The sequence below is a fragment of the Bison bison genome, unplaced genomic scaffold (genome assembly GCF_000754665.1).
Source record: "Bison bison bison isolate TAMUID 2011002044 unplaced genomic scaffold, Bison_UMD1.0 scf7180017864072, whole genome shotgun sequence".
Classification (NCBI taxonomy): Eukaryota; Metazoa; Chordata; class Mammalia; order Artiodactyla; family Bovidae; genus Bison; species Bison bison.
Genome location: NW_011494644.1, coordinates 10,468,227 through 10,484,127, shown reverse-complemented (window position 1 = coordinate 10,484,127; position 15,901 = coordinate 10,468,227). Strand labels below are relative to the sequence as shown.

Genomic DNA, 15,901 nt, shown 5'->3' with positions numbered 1-15,901 from the left:
ACCTCTTGGACAAATTTCATACCTGCCCATGTAAACTTCTGGATTTTCTTGGATCAGAAATGGAAGGAAGCTGATCTAAGAAGATCGTGTTATTATTTCTTGTCATATCTAATCCTGCTACCAATGATGTAGTTGAATGAAGTAATCATAAGTAAATCCAAGGGATACATAAGGGATTGTGGGGCGGGGGTGCCACACATGAAACTGAATGTGTATGAGGAGGACTGGATACTGGAGAAGAGAGTGCCTGGATTTAGCAAAACTCCTGAGAAAGTGCAGTGGTCCAGTTTCTAGGACCCTATAAAGACTTGCTGTCTTCTCACTTTGTCCTTATCAAAACTCAGGCGAGAGGTTGCTGTTAGCCTGTTTGACACATCTACTTTGCAGATGAGCCGGAGCCTGTGGGTCAGACTTAACGCGCTCACTTAGTCTGTCATGTAGGAAGACTGCAAGTGTTTCTTTCCTAATGTTCACATGTGTAAACTTGTCATTTAGAAGCCTCTGAAACTTAGTTTTTGTTTTATAATAGTACATAGTGGAAAGAGCATTGGCTGGGGGAGTAAAGAGACCTGCTCCTATCCCTGACATTGAACATATCTCTGGATCTCAATTTCTTTTTCTCTGAAGCAGATTTGAATCGGAGCATCAGTGAGAACTCTCCACATCACAGTCTCAGAGTTCAACATAGGTGTTCTCTCGGCTTATTTTGTAAATTGGTTTGTTCTGCATAATATCTCCTTAATAATATGTTCCATGGTAACCTTGTCTTGTTAGTTCAACAGGGCCCAATCGTGAAGACCAAATAAAAGACACCAACTGTGGTTATTACTAAGAAGTCCAGGGAACCTAGGCTTATAGTTGTAGCGTTCTGGTGGAAGTAAACACTGGTGGGTGTGTTTCTAAGGAGTAGTTGCATTAAGTAATTTCATTGTCTGGATTTCTTTTGCACCATAGCCTACTCATGAAGGTTACTTCTCTTGTTTGGATATCTGGACGCTCTTTTTGGACTATCTGACAAGTAAAATTAAAAGCCGTCTGGGAGACAAGGAAGCAGTTCTCAACAGGTAAACCACAGAAACATCAATAACTAGAAATAGACATTTTGGTCAGTTTCTCTTGTGGCCTAGAGTCCGCCACGCAGTCAGACCGCTTTAGTGAAACCGAGTCACTTACGCTGTTCAGGTAGTAATGCCACTGAGCATTCTCTTCTCTCCCCTTAGATACCTCATTTTTAAAAACATTTTTCTGATTAAAAAAGTAACATGTATTAAATTTTTAGGTATGATAATGCTTTTGTGGCCCCTTCTCCCCCATGACCCCTACTTTAGAGATATAAGTTGAAGTATTTATTGGATGAAATGATATGACGTCTGAGATTTGCTTTAAAATAATTCCCTAGGGCTAGTGAGGGAAGTGGGTTGACCATTTGTTGCCAAGTGATGTTGAACTTAGTTGGTAGGAACTTGGAGTTCATTGTATCCTCACTTCTTTTGTATGTGCTTGAAAATTTCCTAAATAATGAATACTTATCAGGGAAGAAAGTATTTATTTTAAAAACTAGCAAAGATAGAAAAATAAAGATAAGTTTTCTATAATCCCACTATCCAGAGATAATTAGTTTTGTACTTCTTGTTATAGTTTAGAAACAGAAAATGGGGAAATGTTTTTTCCCCACGTTTCTCAAGACCATTTTTCTTGTTTGCAGGCAGAAAGTATGTTTCCTGTACACTGTGGTCCTTATATATGTAACTATTTGAAGCTAATATATCTAGAGTGTTCAGCACACTACAAATGCTCAGTAAATAGTATCAGTGGTGGATGGTGGAGACAGTGAATACGTCTCTCCTAGAGAGGGCCAAGGAGAAGGCAATGGCACCCCACTCCAGTACTCTTGCCTGGAAAATCCATGGACGGAGGAGCCTGGTAGGCTGCAGTCCATGGGGTCGCTAAGAGTCGGGAACGACTGAGCAACTTCACTTTCACTTTTCACTTTCATGCATTGGAGAAGGAAATGGCAACCCACTCCAGTGTTCTTGCCTGGAGAATCCCAGGGACGGGGAAGCCTGGTGGGCTGCTGTCTCTGGGGTCGCACAGAGTCGGACACGACTGAAGCGACTTAGCAGCAGCAGCAGAGAGGGCCAAATGGAGGTGGTGAGGAGAACTCCCATCTGGGGAGAGTTGGACTGAACCTCTTAAAACTCTTTCCATCGCTGAGGCTTGAAGAGTTTTTAAAATTCTAAACGGTATTTGCATTCCAAGTTTAAGCTTTTGCACTTTCATTTCCCAAACTATTTTTATGATTGCAAAATAGCTTCCAGCTTGTTATGGTGTCAGGTCACATGTGGTTCTGGGTAGTATATTTGTGTATCAGAAACCTTCTTACACAACAGTAGATCCTGTTTTTGGTGAACTTGCCAACTGTGAGTAATTGTGTTGTTGAATGAGATTCTTCAAAGAAAAGGCGCTTCCGCCAGATTCTCTTTCTTGTATGCTGAGCAGTCGCATCCTTTGCTTCTGGGACTGTGCCTGATTTTGCTATATTTAAGTGGTTAGATGCTCTTTCACATCGCTCAGACTTTTTGGAAGAATAAGCTGAGGAAATGATCAGCACGAAAATGCTTTTAAAAGCACAGTACAAATGTGCTTTAGGTGAGGAGAATACGGTATTGTTCCACTGAGAGATACTTGCGCTGATTATTGCACCAATAGAAGGAGCAGTGGTGCAGTTTAAATTCCTTTTCTGCTTCATGGTAGCAGTGTTACTTTTGGTCAAGTCATATGGTAATCACATTTCCTCTTGCAAAACGAGCATACTAATACCTCTCGCAGAATGGCTGGGATTCAGGAAATCGTGCATATAAAATAACAGGCATAGTGTCGATCACATGTGAGGCACTCAGTGGATGGTCACAGTAGTGACCACACAGTAATAATAAGTAATCGAAGACGTTGCTGTCGTTTGAGGTGGTGACTGTGGAGTTAAATGACAGGACCCCTGGACAACAGAGACTCCTCAGCCCACTTGCAGATGTTGACCGGCCTGCCTGCCCAGGCATCTGTCTTCACAGTTGTCAGCGGTCCCCCCTGACTGCTTTAAACACTAGGGATTTTTCTCATTGATCATTGGATTATTATCCTAAATAAGGCTTTCTGATTTTTCATGACTTAAAAAAAAATACACATATAACACTTTCATACTTTTAAAAAACAACCCAAACGTTCAACAGCTTGTCTGGTTTATGCCGTTAGCGATGACCATCATCTGGGGGAAGCTTGTCAGTCTGACACCCCCTAGTGGTCAAAGGTAGTAGACTACAAAGAATGGTGTTGAAGGCAGTCTGCTGCGTGCTCAAAGAAAATAGCTGAACTCTGTGTTTCCTGTCACCTCTTAGGGAGCATATTTATAGAAGTACATACTCAAAAAATCTTAAAGTTTTCAAAGTTTGGCAACCACAGCTCTGGGTTATCTTAGAGATCCCAGTATATTGAAGCAGCTGATAAAGAGCACTGGCTACAGATAATTACCTCATTGATTTTTAGTGAAGAGCTTGTCAATGCAGTCAAATGTTTTTCAACTGATAAAATATATCTGAAAGAAGTCAGGGGGCTTTTGTGACTTGAACCAGAATTTCAGAAGCAACTGGTCTTGCAGGAAGTAGTCAGATGTTTTCTTGGTGTCTTAAATGGGAGACGTAGGTGTGGTTAAGTCACAGAGACAGCATTCAGTTCCTGTCTCTTGTGGTTTATAGGTTTTGCATCATTCCTCACAACAAAGTGGTAGGCTTTGTAGGCTACAAATTTAGAAGTATAAATGTACATAGATTTATTTTTGGTCCTAGGAGTTTGGAAATTGGAGCTCCGCATGTTCCTTGCTCAATGAGGATGCTCAAGAATTTCTTGTTCAGGGCTGGTGGGGGCTTGGAGAACTTGAGTCGCATTGTTAACAGATAAATGTTCTGTGATGCACCCAGCTGAACTGATTGCCAGTGGGGTTCACTGTCCAGGTTTGCCATTTTGAATCAGTGGTGTCGGAAGACCTGAATTTCAGTCTCCTTTTCCCCTTTGTACTTTGGGAATGGTTGTGCCTACTTTACAAGTTCTTGAGCAAATTAAATGAACCATTGTGTGTCAAGTACCTTGGCTGATAGTAGATGTTCAGTAAATAAGTATTCTCATCCTTTGTCTCTCTTTCTCTAACTTCCTTCTCTCTGTGCTTGTCAATGTGTAGGGAGACACCTGGGTAGAACTTCTTTTTACAGGAGGATGAGGAAACTTGAAGTGTGTTAAGCAACCTAAAGTTACTGAGTCATGTCCTGTGAACCCCTTTGTCATGAGAGTACTGGCAAGTGCTGGCCACAGACCTGCTAGGGATTCCAGGTGACATTAGATTGGACTGTAAACAAATGTGGGTAGGCGTGAGAAAACTTGCTGCCCTTTTCTTGTGAGCGGGTTTTTCTGCTTAGTAAAGAGGAAGTGCCATTGTGACACACAGCATTTTGCTAGTAAAAGGTATTAACTAGGTTTATGTCAGGGCTCCAGTAGCTTTCTAGCTCTTCATACATGAAATTCATGCTGTTGACTGCCCCAGAGAGCAAGTGAATAGGATCTTAGTTATTTCACTGAGTTGAAAAAGCTATCCAGGATTGTGCTTCGGTGCTTTGTAGTTATCTGACTTGTAGGTTTGTTTGTTCACTGCCTGCATATTGGTTCATTTGTTCTCTTTCATTCATCATACATTTACTAAGCAGCTGTTATGCAGTTGCCTTCACATAACATTTTATTTAACTCTCAGAAGAAGTTGGGGTGCTTCTGAAATCACATTTGTGGTTTGAGCCACACCGATCTGTAGGTTCATTTCCATTGTATATTTAAGCATTTAATGCTCTTAGTTTCCCTCTGAGCACTGCTTTAGCTTTATCTATCAAATTCTAATATGTTTTAGTTTCCTTTTCCTTCAGTTTATTTTGTAATTCCTCTTGAGAATTCCTCTTTGGTGTTCAATTTCTAAATATTTGTGGATTTTCCCTGTGTCTTCTTGCTGCTGTCTTCTAGTTTATTATTATCTGCAAACATATTTTGTGTGATTTCAGTTCTTTTCAATTTGTCAGGATTTGTTTTATGACCTGCTCTTCTTGGGGCTTATTCATTGTGCTTGAAAGAGTGTATGTTCTGTTATTGTTGGATGGAGTGTTCTAGGTATGTTAGATCAGATTGATTGATTGTGTTCTACATGTTATCTTTTTATCTAGTTTGTTCTATCAGTTACTGAGAGAGGGGTGAATTCTCCCAAGTAAAATTGTGGATTTGTCTATGTCTGCTCTCAGTTCTATCAGTTTTTGCTTCGTTTCTTTTGAGACTCTTTTGTTAGTTCTAAAGAAGGAAATGGCAACCCACTCCAGTATTTTTGCCTGGGAAATCCCATGGACAGAGGAGCTTGATGGATTACAGTTCATGGGGTTGCAAAAAGTCAGACATGACTGAGCAGCTAAACGACAACTGTTAATTTCACACAAATTTAGTTTTCCCTTTCACTGTATCTACTGAGTGACTGTATTTATGAGTTTTTAAAGTCGTTGCTCTGTATATTAAAATGAATATATATTTAACTTTTCAAGTTAACATATTACCACGTCAAGTGTAATATAGAAGCCTCACTACTTTTTTGCTCTCTCTCCTTGTATTGAGGTTGCCCTATATTTTCCATCTGTGAGCAGTGAAAATCCCATCAGTGTTCTGTTTTTTGCTTTCATCCAGATTCATATTTTAAAGATCTTAAGAGAATCAACAGAGAAACAGTTGTTATATTTACCCAGAGATCTGCCAGTTCTCATGCTTTCCCTTCATTCTGAAGTTCCATGTTTCTGTTTTAAAATTAAGTAATTAACTGATTAATTTTGGGGGGCTGTGCTGGGTCTTCGTTGCTTTCTCTAGTGGTGGTGATTGGGCGCTGCTCTTCTTTGCAGTGTGCAGCCTTCTCGTTGCAGTGGCTTCTCCTGTTGCAGAGCAAAGGCGCCAGAGCACGCAGAGTCCAGTAATGGTGGCTCGTGGGCTCAGAAGTCGTGGTGCATAGGCTTAGCTGCCCCATGGCGTGTGGGATCTTCTTGGACCGGGGATTGAACCCGTGTCCTCTGCATTTGCAGGCAGATTTTTTTTTTAGAAAAACCTTTAAAAAATAATAATTTTATTTATTTAGTTCTGGCTGTGTTGGGTCTTTATTGCCGCGAGGGCTTTTCTCTAGTTGTGGCAAGCAGGGGCTACTCTGTAGCTGTGGTGCATGAGCTGCTCCTTGCCGTGACTTCTCTTGTTCCAGAGCACGGGCTCTAGAGCATTCGGGCTTCATTAGCTGTGGCCTGTGGGCTCGGTAGTTGCGGTGCCCTGGGCAGGCAGGTTCTTAGCCATTGGACCACCAGGGAAGCTCCCAGGTTTCTTTCTGATTATCTTTTACCTTCTCGATTAGCCAGCTTGGGTTGCCATAATGAAATACCACTGACCGGGGTGCCTTAAACAATAGAAATTAATTTTCTCTTACATGTAGAGGATGGAGGTCATAGATGAGGGGGCTGGCGGATTTGGTTTCTGGTGAGGGCTCTCTTCCTGGCTTGCAGACGCTGCCTTCCCTTCATGTCCTCACATGGCCTCTCTTCTGTGCTTGCATGGGGAGGAGGGAGCGTGAGCACACTCCACTCCCTCATGTCTCTTTCTTTTCATGTAATTAAGGCCCACCCCACCCTTATGATCTCACTTAACTTTTATTACCTTTCACAGGCCTTATCGCCAAATACAGTCATACTGAGAGTTGGGGGCTTCAACATACGAATTTTGAGTGGACACAGTTCAGTCTAAAACACCCTCCAGCTGAAGACCCTCAAGAATGACGCTTATAATAGCTTGCTTTAAAAATCTTCGATAATTCCAGCATCTGTGTCATCTGTGACAGTTAGCTGATTGTCTTTCCCTGACGGGTGTTCAGTGTCTCCTCATTTTTTGTATGTCAGCTGTTTTAGAGCCCTGTACGTGTTTGTTCTGCCAGCTTTAGGCATGACTTCCATCTCCACAGTCACTGTATGGTCAAAGATGGGTGCTGAATCTGTAGACATCACACCCGTGATTCAGCCAGCAGGAGTAAAGGGGAGAGGTTGGACAAAAGCAGCTTTCCCAGAGGCCCCACCAAATAACTTCTTTTAAAATTTCCTTGACCACTCCTGTCTGCAGAGGGAGACTGGGAATTGTAGTCTTTCATTTGGCATCAGGGCCTCGTGTTCTCTTACTGGGGAAGAAGAGTGTTGGGTAGGCAGATGACAAATATAAGCTCCAGGCGCAAGTGTTTGAACTTAGCCTTTTTCTAAAGTCTACTGAAGTGGGATTTTGATTCTTTGTGCAACTTTTCCCACAGATGTTGCCTATTTTATTAGTGATTTTTCTCTGCCAACATTCTCCTCTGGGCCATCATGCTTAATTACTTATCTTGTCTAGCTTGTTAAGTTATTTGCAAATAATGAGGGACTCTTTGAGGGATTGAGGGGGGACAGTATCTCTGTCTCTGATGAAGAAATGAGCTCCTGTGCCCACAGAGCTCTGAAATGTGACATTTCAGAAGGATTTTTAAGTAGTCTTTAGACCGTATCTACAGTCTCAGTACAGGGGTTGTAACTCTTAGACTGAATGGACTGTACTTGGTCTTGGTATTGGATACCTTTTGGCTTTGATTTTCTTGTTGTCCTGGTATTCCTGGTATAAGATGAGGTATAAGATTGATAAGTTAGAGTCTTGTCAGGAAAGCAGAAATTACACTTATTTATTTCAAGAATTCAATGTAGGAAATTGCTTGAACAAATTTTAGAGGAGTAGAAAGCAAAAAGGGAATACTGAGACAACACAGATGATAACTACAGGAAGTAGTTTTATCCCTAGGGCTAGGGGTACAACGGAAAGGTGTCGGGGACATTGACTATCAGAGAGACGGCCTCCACGCAGCTAGAGGTCAGATCTCTGAGGGGAGGGAATCCCCCCGTTGCCACAGCTCAGAAGAGGGGCCCCAGGGAGCTGGGACTTATTCCTTTGAGGAGAGGTTGTGACCTGGATCCTATTGGCACCTCAGAGAGAGGGTGTGATGGGGCTGGCTTGGGGAGTGTGGAAGCTGGAAGCTGGAACCTGTTATTACTGCTGTTACTGCCTGGGGACCATTGTTGGGGTTACACTGCCAGCACAGCAAGCCCACGGAAGAGTGGGGTCCCTTTGCTGTTCAGTTTTCCTCCAGTGTTTGATAGAGTCCAACAAGCAGAGATGAAGTGTGTTGTGCACGGTCTCAGTCCCAGCATCACAGAATATGGAGAGTGGACTGGTGCTGGGAGTTGAACCACCAGGGTGGGTGCTTTGGTCTGAGTGGGCCCAGCCCTGAAGTTCTCGTAGAAACATTTCAGGAAATATTTAAGGCAGACGTTTAGGCCACGTGATTTGTTCTTGAAAATTAGTGGTTTGTTGGCCCTTGTGGTAGCAACTATTACATATAACTTTGGTGCTGAGTTAGATTCTTATCACAGGAAATATCCAAGCCTCTGGCTCCAAATGTTTCTTTGATAAATTATTTTTAGACAGATCAAGGGGTTAGGGTGTCCCTAGACTTTTTCCATGTCTTCTTTTTGGCTTTAAGTGTTCTTAAAGGTTGATTACAGTTGAGGTTTTGGGGAATGGGTGGAGCAGGCTCAAAGCCTGTTGGTGGTTTATGTGTAGAGATAACATGAAGTGTTGAGTTAGGGAGCCCTGGGTTCACACCAGCTAGCTTTGTGACCTTGGGCAGTTGATTTAACTTCTCTTAACTATAATTTCCTCATCAGAGAAGTATCAGTAATACCACCTACCTCTCACAGATGTTGACAGGATTGAATCATTGGGTTCCCTGGTGGTCTGGTACTTAGGATTCTGGGCTTTCATGCCGTGGCCTGAGTTTAATTCCTGCTCAGGGAACTGAGATCCCACAAGCCATGTGGTGCAGCGCTGCCCCCGCCCCCGCCAAAAAAATGAAATCATTGAGTTAATTGATATTTATATATAGTACTTATAATCTTCAGGGCAACCACTGAGAAAAAAAAACTTTAAAATATATGGTAAAAGAAATGGCAAGGGAATTAAAATAGTACACTCAAAACTATTTAACACAAAAGGAAGCAGTCCTAGTGGAAGTAAGGAATAAAAGATAAAACACAGAAAACAAATAGCAAAATGGCAAAAGTCATTCCTTCCTTATTGGTAATTACATTAAATATAAAGGCTTAACTTCTCTAGTTAAAAAGCAAAGATTGGCAGAATGGACTAAAAATACATGATCTGACTTCATGTTGCTTACAAGAGACCTACTTGATTTTAAAGGCACAAATAGGTTTAAAGTAAAAAGATAGGAAAAGATATTCCATGCCAACAATAACCAAAATAAAGCTAGGGTAACTACACCGTGTGGGAGGGTATTCTTAGTCACTCATTCGTGTCCAGCTCTTTGTGACCCTTTGGGGTGTAGCCCACCAGGCTCCTCCGTCCATGGGATTTTTCAGGCGAGAATACTGGAGTGGGTTGCCATTGCTTCCTCCAGGGGATCTTCCCTACTCAGGGGGTGAATCCATGTTCTGTGTCTCCTGCATTGTAGGCAGATTGTCTACCCGCTGACTACTAAGTTAGACAGAATAGACTTTTAAGACAAAAATTGCTACCAGAGACAAAGGATATCATACAAGAAGGTGCCTGGAACGTAGCTGCATAAGCCGCACCCCTGCTTCTGTCCCCTGTCACATGACATTGGCCAGTCCATAAACTTCGTTAGTCTAGATGCTTCCTGTGTGCGGTAGTCCAGTGGAGACACCGTTCCCTGCAGAATGCAGGGGGCCTTTTTGAAATCCTAGGCTAAAAGCCTGCTTTCACCTGATGTTGCATTTCTCCCTGCCACACAGGTACGAAGACGCCCTAGTCCTCTTGCTGACGGAGGTGTTGAATCGAATCCAGTTCAGATACAACCAGGCCCAGCTGGAGGAGTTGGACGATGAGACTCTGGATGACGATGTAAGCAGCACAGCCTCGTTGGCCTTAGTCCTTGCCATGCTGTGGTATGAATGGAAATGCAGACTTGGAACCCATAGCTCTTTGCTCTGGAGACCATCTTTAAGCCAGAGCAGTCTTACGGTTTGAGTTACACATTTGAAACTTGTATTCTGCTGGTCGATTTGGGTTTATGAACTGTAAAAACGTTTTACAGGCATTTACCTATATGGACTAGAGACGTAAGTAAAGAAACCATGCATACAGTGAAAAGTGGTTTAGTAAGAACTTGGCATCCCACCTATTTTCCCCTGCCTTGCATCCACATTCTGGGCAACAAATCTAAGCTAGCTGGATACTGGTAGGGATAGTTAGAGATACTTAAATGATAAGGCTAGAATAAAAGGACATCTCTTTTGATTATATCTTATTAATATAAACTCATATCTCTTAAAATCAACCTTGAGTTTATTGATGCTGGCATGCCCCATGTTGGTAAGAAAAATGTCTTTAAGGATACAATTCCAGTGTTCCTTTTTCTTAACCACCATGCATTTAAACATTTTCAAGTCACTGTTATGGCTCTCAGAATAGCAGCCACTGTGCTGTGGTTAAGACCTTGAGGATAGCCATATCTGGGTTAGAAACAGCCCTGTGCTTGGAACCAGATGGCCTAGATTTGACTGTGCAGCCTTGAGTACGAAGAAGGTAGCAGTCTGGTCGCTGAACTTCTCTGAGGTCTAATTTCCACATGTCCCAGAAGGGGAAGGATATGTCTGAACCGACCTGTGTTGGCCACGTGCTGAGGGCAGCACACGTGGGCATAGTGGCACATGCCTGGTGGGTAATAGGTGCTTGGTAGCACTTGGTAGACTTTAGCTTCACTTCTTGTTACCTGTTTGATGTAAGCCAGTGCATCTCATAGTTTAGCCTGAATAAGAGTCACTGTGAGAGAGCTTGTTAAGCAGACCTTGATTCAGGAAGTGTGTGTGGGGGGGGTGGGAGGGAGCATGGCACAGAATTTGCATTTCTGACAACCCCCACCCTGGAGATGCCCATGCTCCCTGTTCATCGACCATACTTTGTGTAGCACTGGTGTGGCCAGTTATATAAGCTCAGGAACGGGCTGTCTCAGAAGGTAATGAATGACAAATTCCTATAGCTGGGATGACGGAAAGGGGACTTGAGCATTTATTTTACCAGTCACTGTTTAAAATATCTTATTCCTATGACAGAGAGAAAAGTAGGTCATTCTATGTGAATTGTTTACTTTTTGAGGAACCAGGTTCTTATGACATTAATTCATTGGATCAAAAAAATTTTTTTTAGCTTGGCCTTTTTAAAGTACCAAATAACCTGGTTTACTATTTCTTCACATACTTACGTCTGAGAGTGGGCTTGAGGTGGGGGACAGGTTGGCAGGAAAGCTGATGAGCTCTGCCATTCTGGGAAGAGTTGATCCTTCTTTGTTTGCCCCGCAGCAGCAGACAGAGTGGCAGCGGTACTTACGCCAGAGCTTGGAGGTCGTGGCCAAAGTGATGGAGCTCCTTCCCACACACGCCTTCTCAACGCTGGTACGCACCATTTGGAGGGGAACGAAGAGCCTAATTATTTCCCTGCATATGGCATGAGTAGTAAGGCTTTTGTGGTCACCAGTCTTATAAAATGTATATTTTTCAAACAGAGAATAATAATTAGGATAACCGACCCTTGGATTTAATGTGTTTAACATTTCCTCCCAGTATTTTAAAATGAGCTTTTGGAAGCTCTGTTATTCTTTCCTAAACTCTTGGGTATAATATAAATTTTACTGATGCCTTTATGCTTTCACCAGTGGCTTACAAGTGGCCAAGCCAAATGGAAGATTTATTTATAAAAATTATACTGCTGGAAAGTTAGCCTTTGTAAAACTCACAAAACTGTTGGCAGATTATTTGCTGGGCACTATCTATGTTTATGTGAACACAGAATCCTTAGTCATAAGGACTGATTTCATTCACTAACTGATGCTTGTTACTTGAAGGCATTTCATTAGTCCATGTCTCCTCTAAAGGCAGGATAATTCACTGGGGTCGGGTTTGCGTTGCACCGCCCAGCTGTGTCTTGTGTTTTCTCATGGAGAGTGCCATCTTATTTTGCCATCTGCCTTTCTTGGGGACCTGTCACAGTAACGTCTTAATTTTATCTTAATGGTGAGTTAGCAGCTTTAGGAAGAAAAGATAGAGCTCTGATTATGAAGGTCCTGTCTGCTAAATGAGTAAGGCAAACTGACTCCAAATAATTTGGCTGTCTCTTCACTCTGTCATGCAGTTTGTAAGGCATAACTGCGCTTTTTTTCCAAGGGCAGGGTTTTCCTTGGACTTGAAGGGAGGTGGGTCCTGTCTTAGATCTCTAGAAAGTATAGATCATTTGGGGGCTTGATATCCTCCTTTAAGGACGTAACTGTCATAATAATCATAGTGCTTTGTTTAGAAAAGTATGGAACTAGTGTGTTATTTTCTTTCTTATTCCAAATATTAACTGGTGGTTTTAATTGTAGAAGACTCCTTGGGGGTGGGAGGTGCTGAGGGGTGCCACCTCTTCTTAGCTGCGTGTAAAGGCTCCCAGAGAAAAGTTTTTTATCCTGCTCCTCCCACTAGAGATACTTCTTTCAATGTTGAAGTGCTGTTAAAATTCGCATTTATGTTTTTTTTAATCTTTTGTTTCTTTCAGTTTCCAGTTCTTCAGGACAATTTAGAAGTTTATCTGGGGTTACAGCAGTTTATAGTTACTTCAGGGTCAGGTAAACTGTCTTTTATTTTCTAATTTAACGTTCAGATAAAAGATTCTGAAAAATCATCCTCCCGGGAGGATTTGGGAGCAGCTCTGCAGGGACGGCCTGGTGGAGCTGATCATGGGGGTTGTCAGCTCTCCTGTGTCAGTGTTACTGTTGTTTAGTCGCTCAGTCGTGCCCGACTCTTTGAGACCTTGTGGACTAATACTTAACTACTGCCTTCTGTGTTGTCAGAACAAGATTTCTCCACTGCCCCCTCCTCACTGCTTCCTGTCTGTCAATTTCTAAATAGGAAAAAATTAAAAAAAAAAAAAAATCATGATTAAAAAGGAGCTGTGAGGGAGGTAGAGGATGAGGCTGTGACAGTATATCCCAAAGCAGTGTTTCAGTGAGAGAGAAGCTAATTTGGCATAAAGAAGTAGGACTTTTTAAAAACCCTGGCAATTAGAATATTTCTCTGTGTCCTTTAAACCAGTTGATAAGCTCGGGAAAAAAATAGCCCTGGACTTTGCTGGGCTGTGTTCTTCCATCTCTGGCTTTTAGGATCGGGAGGATCTGGGAGCAGCTCTGCAGGGACAGCCTGGTAGAGCTGATCATGGGGATTGTCAGCTCTCTTGTGTCAGCGTTGTTGTTTAGTCGCTAAGTCGTGCCCAACTCTTTGTGACCCTTGAACTACAGCTTGCCAGGCTCCTCTGTCCATGGGATTATTCTGGCAAGACTACTAAAGAGAGTTGCTCTTTCCTTCTCCAGGGGATCTTCCTGACCCAGGGATCGAACTTGTGTCTCTTGTGTCTCCTGCATTGGCAAGCAGATTCTTTACCACTGCACCGCCTGTTAAGCCCTCCTGTGTCAGTGGCTCTGACTGTAGCCATTTGGAAAGGCTTTGGCCTGCTGTTGGCAGGTTTCACTAGTTGGGAGTTTAGGATTAGCATTTTGGGATTATTTTGTTAATAATAATAGCTTCTGTTTGTAGAAGAGGTATTGCATGCCAGGCACCATATTATTTGCTTTTGTTATTTAATTCTCTCAACTCTCCTGTGAGGTGTAAGTACTAATCACAGTTCTCTTGTTTTACAGAAGAGGAAATTCATGTTCAGAGATGTTAGTTTACCCAAGGTTACATAGCTTGTGGTGCTAGTCCCAGGAGGGTATACTAGGAAATGATAAAAAGTTGAAATTAGCCAAAATCTGATATTCATTCTGCCAGCCGAAAGCACCAGGAACATCATTCTTGCAAACACATTTGTGCTACAAACACACACACATAGACACATACACAGACACATAGGAACTTAACCAAGTGCTTGCAAACACACTTGTGCTGCACACACACACACACACCCATACACCCACACAGTTTTCCTTACAGGAGTTACCCTGGCCCTGGCCGACTACCCCTCTCGTATAACTCTGCTGCTTCAGCCTGGTACACAGCTGCCCAGGGTACAGCCCAGCGCCTGGATGAGCTTGTTATTTGTGGCAGAGCCTCCCCAAGAGGCTCTTTGTGAGGCTGCCCTTCTTGGTGGCCTGTGACTGCTTGTTTCCATGACTAGATTAGCTTCTACTAGTAAACAATCCGCTGGGCCCCAGGAGGTTGACGGACTTAGCATGCCCCAGTTCTAGACCCTGATTTGTGTAGTTCGAGTAAGAACAGCTTCTGTAGAACTTTAAAAAGACTACTTTTCAAAGCAAATGTGCCTGTATGATATGCCATCAACATTCATGGAAGTCTTTGGACTATGTACAGATGCTGCAGATATTTCCAAAATCTAGGAAAAAATTCTTGGGGAAAAAAATCATACTGTAATGGCTTCTCCCTCAGGGCCCTTGTTCAAATTAGAATATACTCGGGACCCTAAGGTGGCACAGTGGTAAAGAATCCACCTGCCAGTGCAGGAGATGCAGGAGACACAAGGTTGATCCCTGGGTTGAGAAGATATCCTGAAGGAAGAAATGGCAAGCCGCTCCAGTATTCTTGCCTGAAAAATTCCACGGACAGAGGACCCTGGTGGGCTGCAGTCCATAGGGTTGTAAAGAGTCAGACTGAGCACACACACAGCATCCTAAAAAAGTTATTATTGATCTTAAAGATGAAATTGAGCATGTATTCTCTTTCCCTCAGAATAGATACCTAAAGTCAGTGTTAGTAGCTGACTTTTTAACATTACATTGAGTCTGTCTTCAGGTGACAGTCTGCGGTGATTCCCAAGTCCTTTTTCTGAGGCTTATCTCATAACTTAGATTTTCTCATCTGAGCAGGAGAATCTGATGGATTTCCCCTAAATGAAGTATTGCAGGCCCGCTCTCGTCGCAGCCCATTTACTGTCAGTTTCACAGTACACTTGGCTCTTCAGGTCATTTCTAAACCTCATCCCAAGCACTGATCCTTGGGGCATATACTCAAGGGGCAGAACCTCTCAGGCCAGAGAAATACTTATTTCCTGTTTTAAAATGAGCTTTCTTATCCATGATGAAGCAAAAGCCAAGTTTCCAATGCAAAGGCTATTAAAAAATGGAAACTCTGAGTACGATTTGTTCCTTGGTTCCCATGGTCATTTACCCCTCACATAACCTTCATGCTATATTAGTCAGCCTTACTGCCTCTTACCAGAAACCACGTTCTTTTCCCCAATGGGTTAGGGCTCATTCCTTTCATTTGCATTTACCTTCTCCTGGCCTGAATTCTGGAGTGATGGAAGCCTTACTTTTTTTTTTTTCCCCTGGCTACTTTTGTGAGGCAGGTACAATCTTAGCTCCCTGACCAGGATCGAACCCAGGCCCCCTGCATTAGGGGCTCAGAGTCTTAGCCACTGGACCCCCAGGGAAGTTCCTGGGAGTCTTACTCTTTACGCAACTTCTGTTGATCCCCCTGCTTCTGCTTCCTTGGTAAAGTCCGAGGCAAAACATGCCGTCGCCGTGCCTCCTTTGCCCGGCAGTCATCTTTGCTCTGGCTGTCCGTCTTTCGCACTGTTGGTGGTCTGCGTCATCCCCTCATCAGTCACTGTGCCCCTGGTGCTGCGTGTGTGTCCATAAATGTCCCGAAGGGTCTGTCCTGTAGGTGTTTGGCTTCTGCCGCTCTTCACTGAGATCCTCCCCCATTGGGGC

The 15,901-nt window shown here is 42.9% G+C and overlaps 1 protein-coding gene across 2 annotated transcripts in view; it reads left to right on the top strand.

Annotated features, from left to right (window-relative positions):
• Nucleotides 1–15,901, top strand: part of XPO6 (exportin 6) — a 107,038-nt gene that overhangs the window by 62,772 nt on the left and 28,365 nt on the right. Inside the window, exons 9-12 of one of the 2 annotated variants that reach the window (XM_010837243.1) lie at nt 955–1,064; nt 9,939–10,047; nt 11,508–11,597; nt 12,736–12,805. In XM_010837243.1, coding sequence (XP_010835545.1) covers nt 955–1,064; nt 9,939–10,047; nt 11,508–11,597; nt 12,736–12,805 — 379 coding nt within the window. Of the gene's footprint in view, nt 1–954; nt 1,065–9,938; nt 10,048–11,504; nt 11,598–12,735; nt 12,806–15,901 lie in introns of both variants that reach the window. The other variant, XM_010837242.1, reaches the window with a different exon arrangement.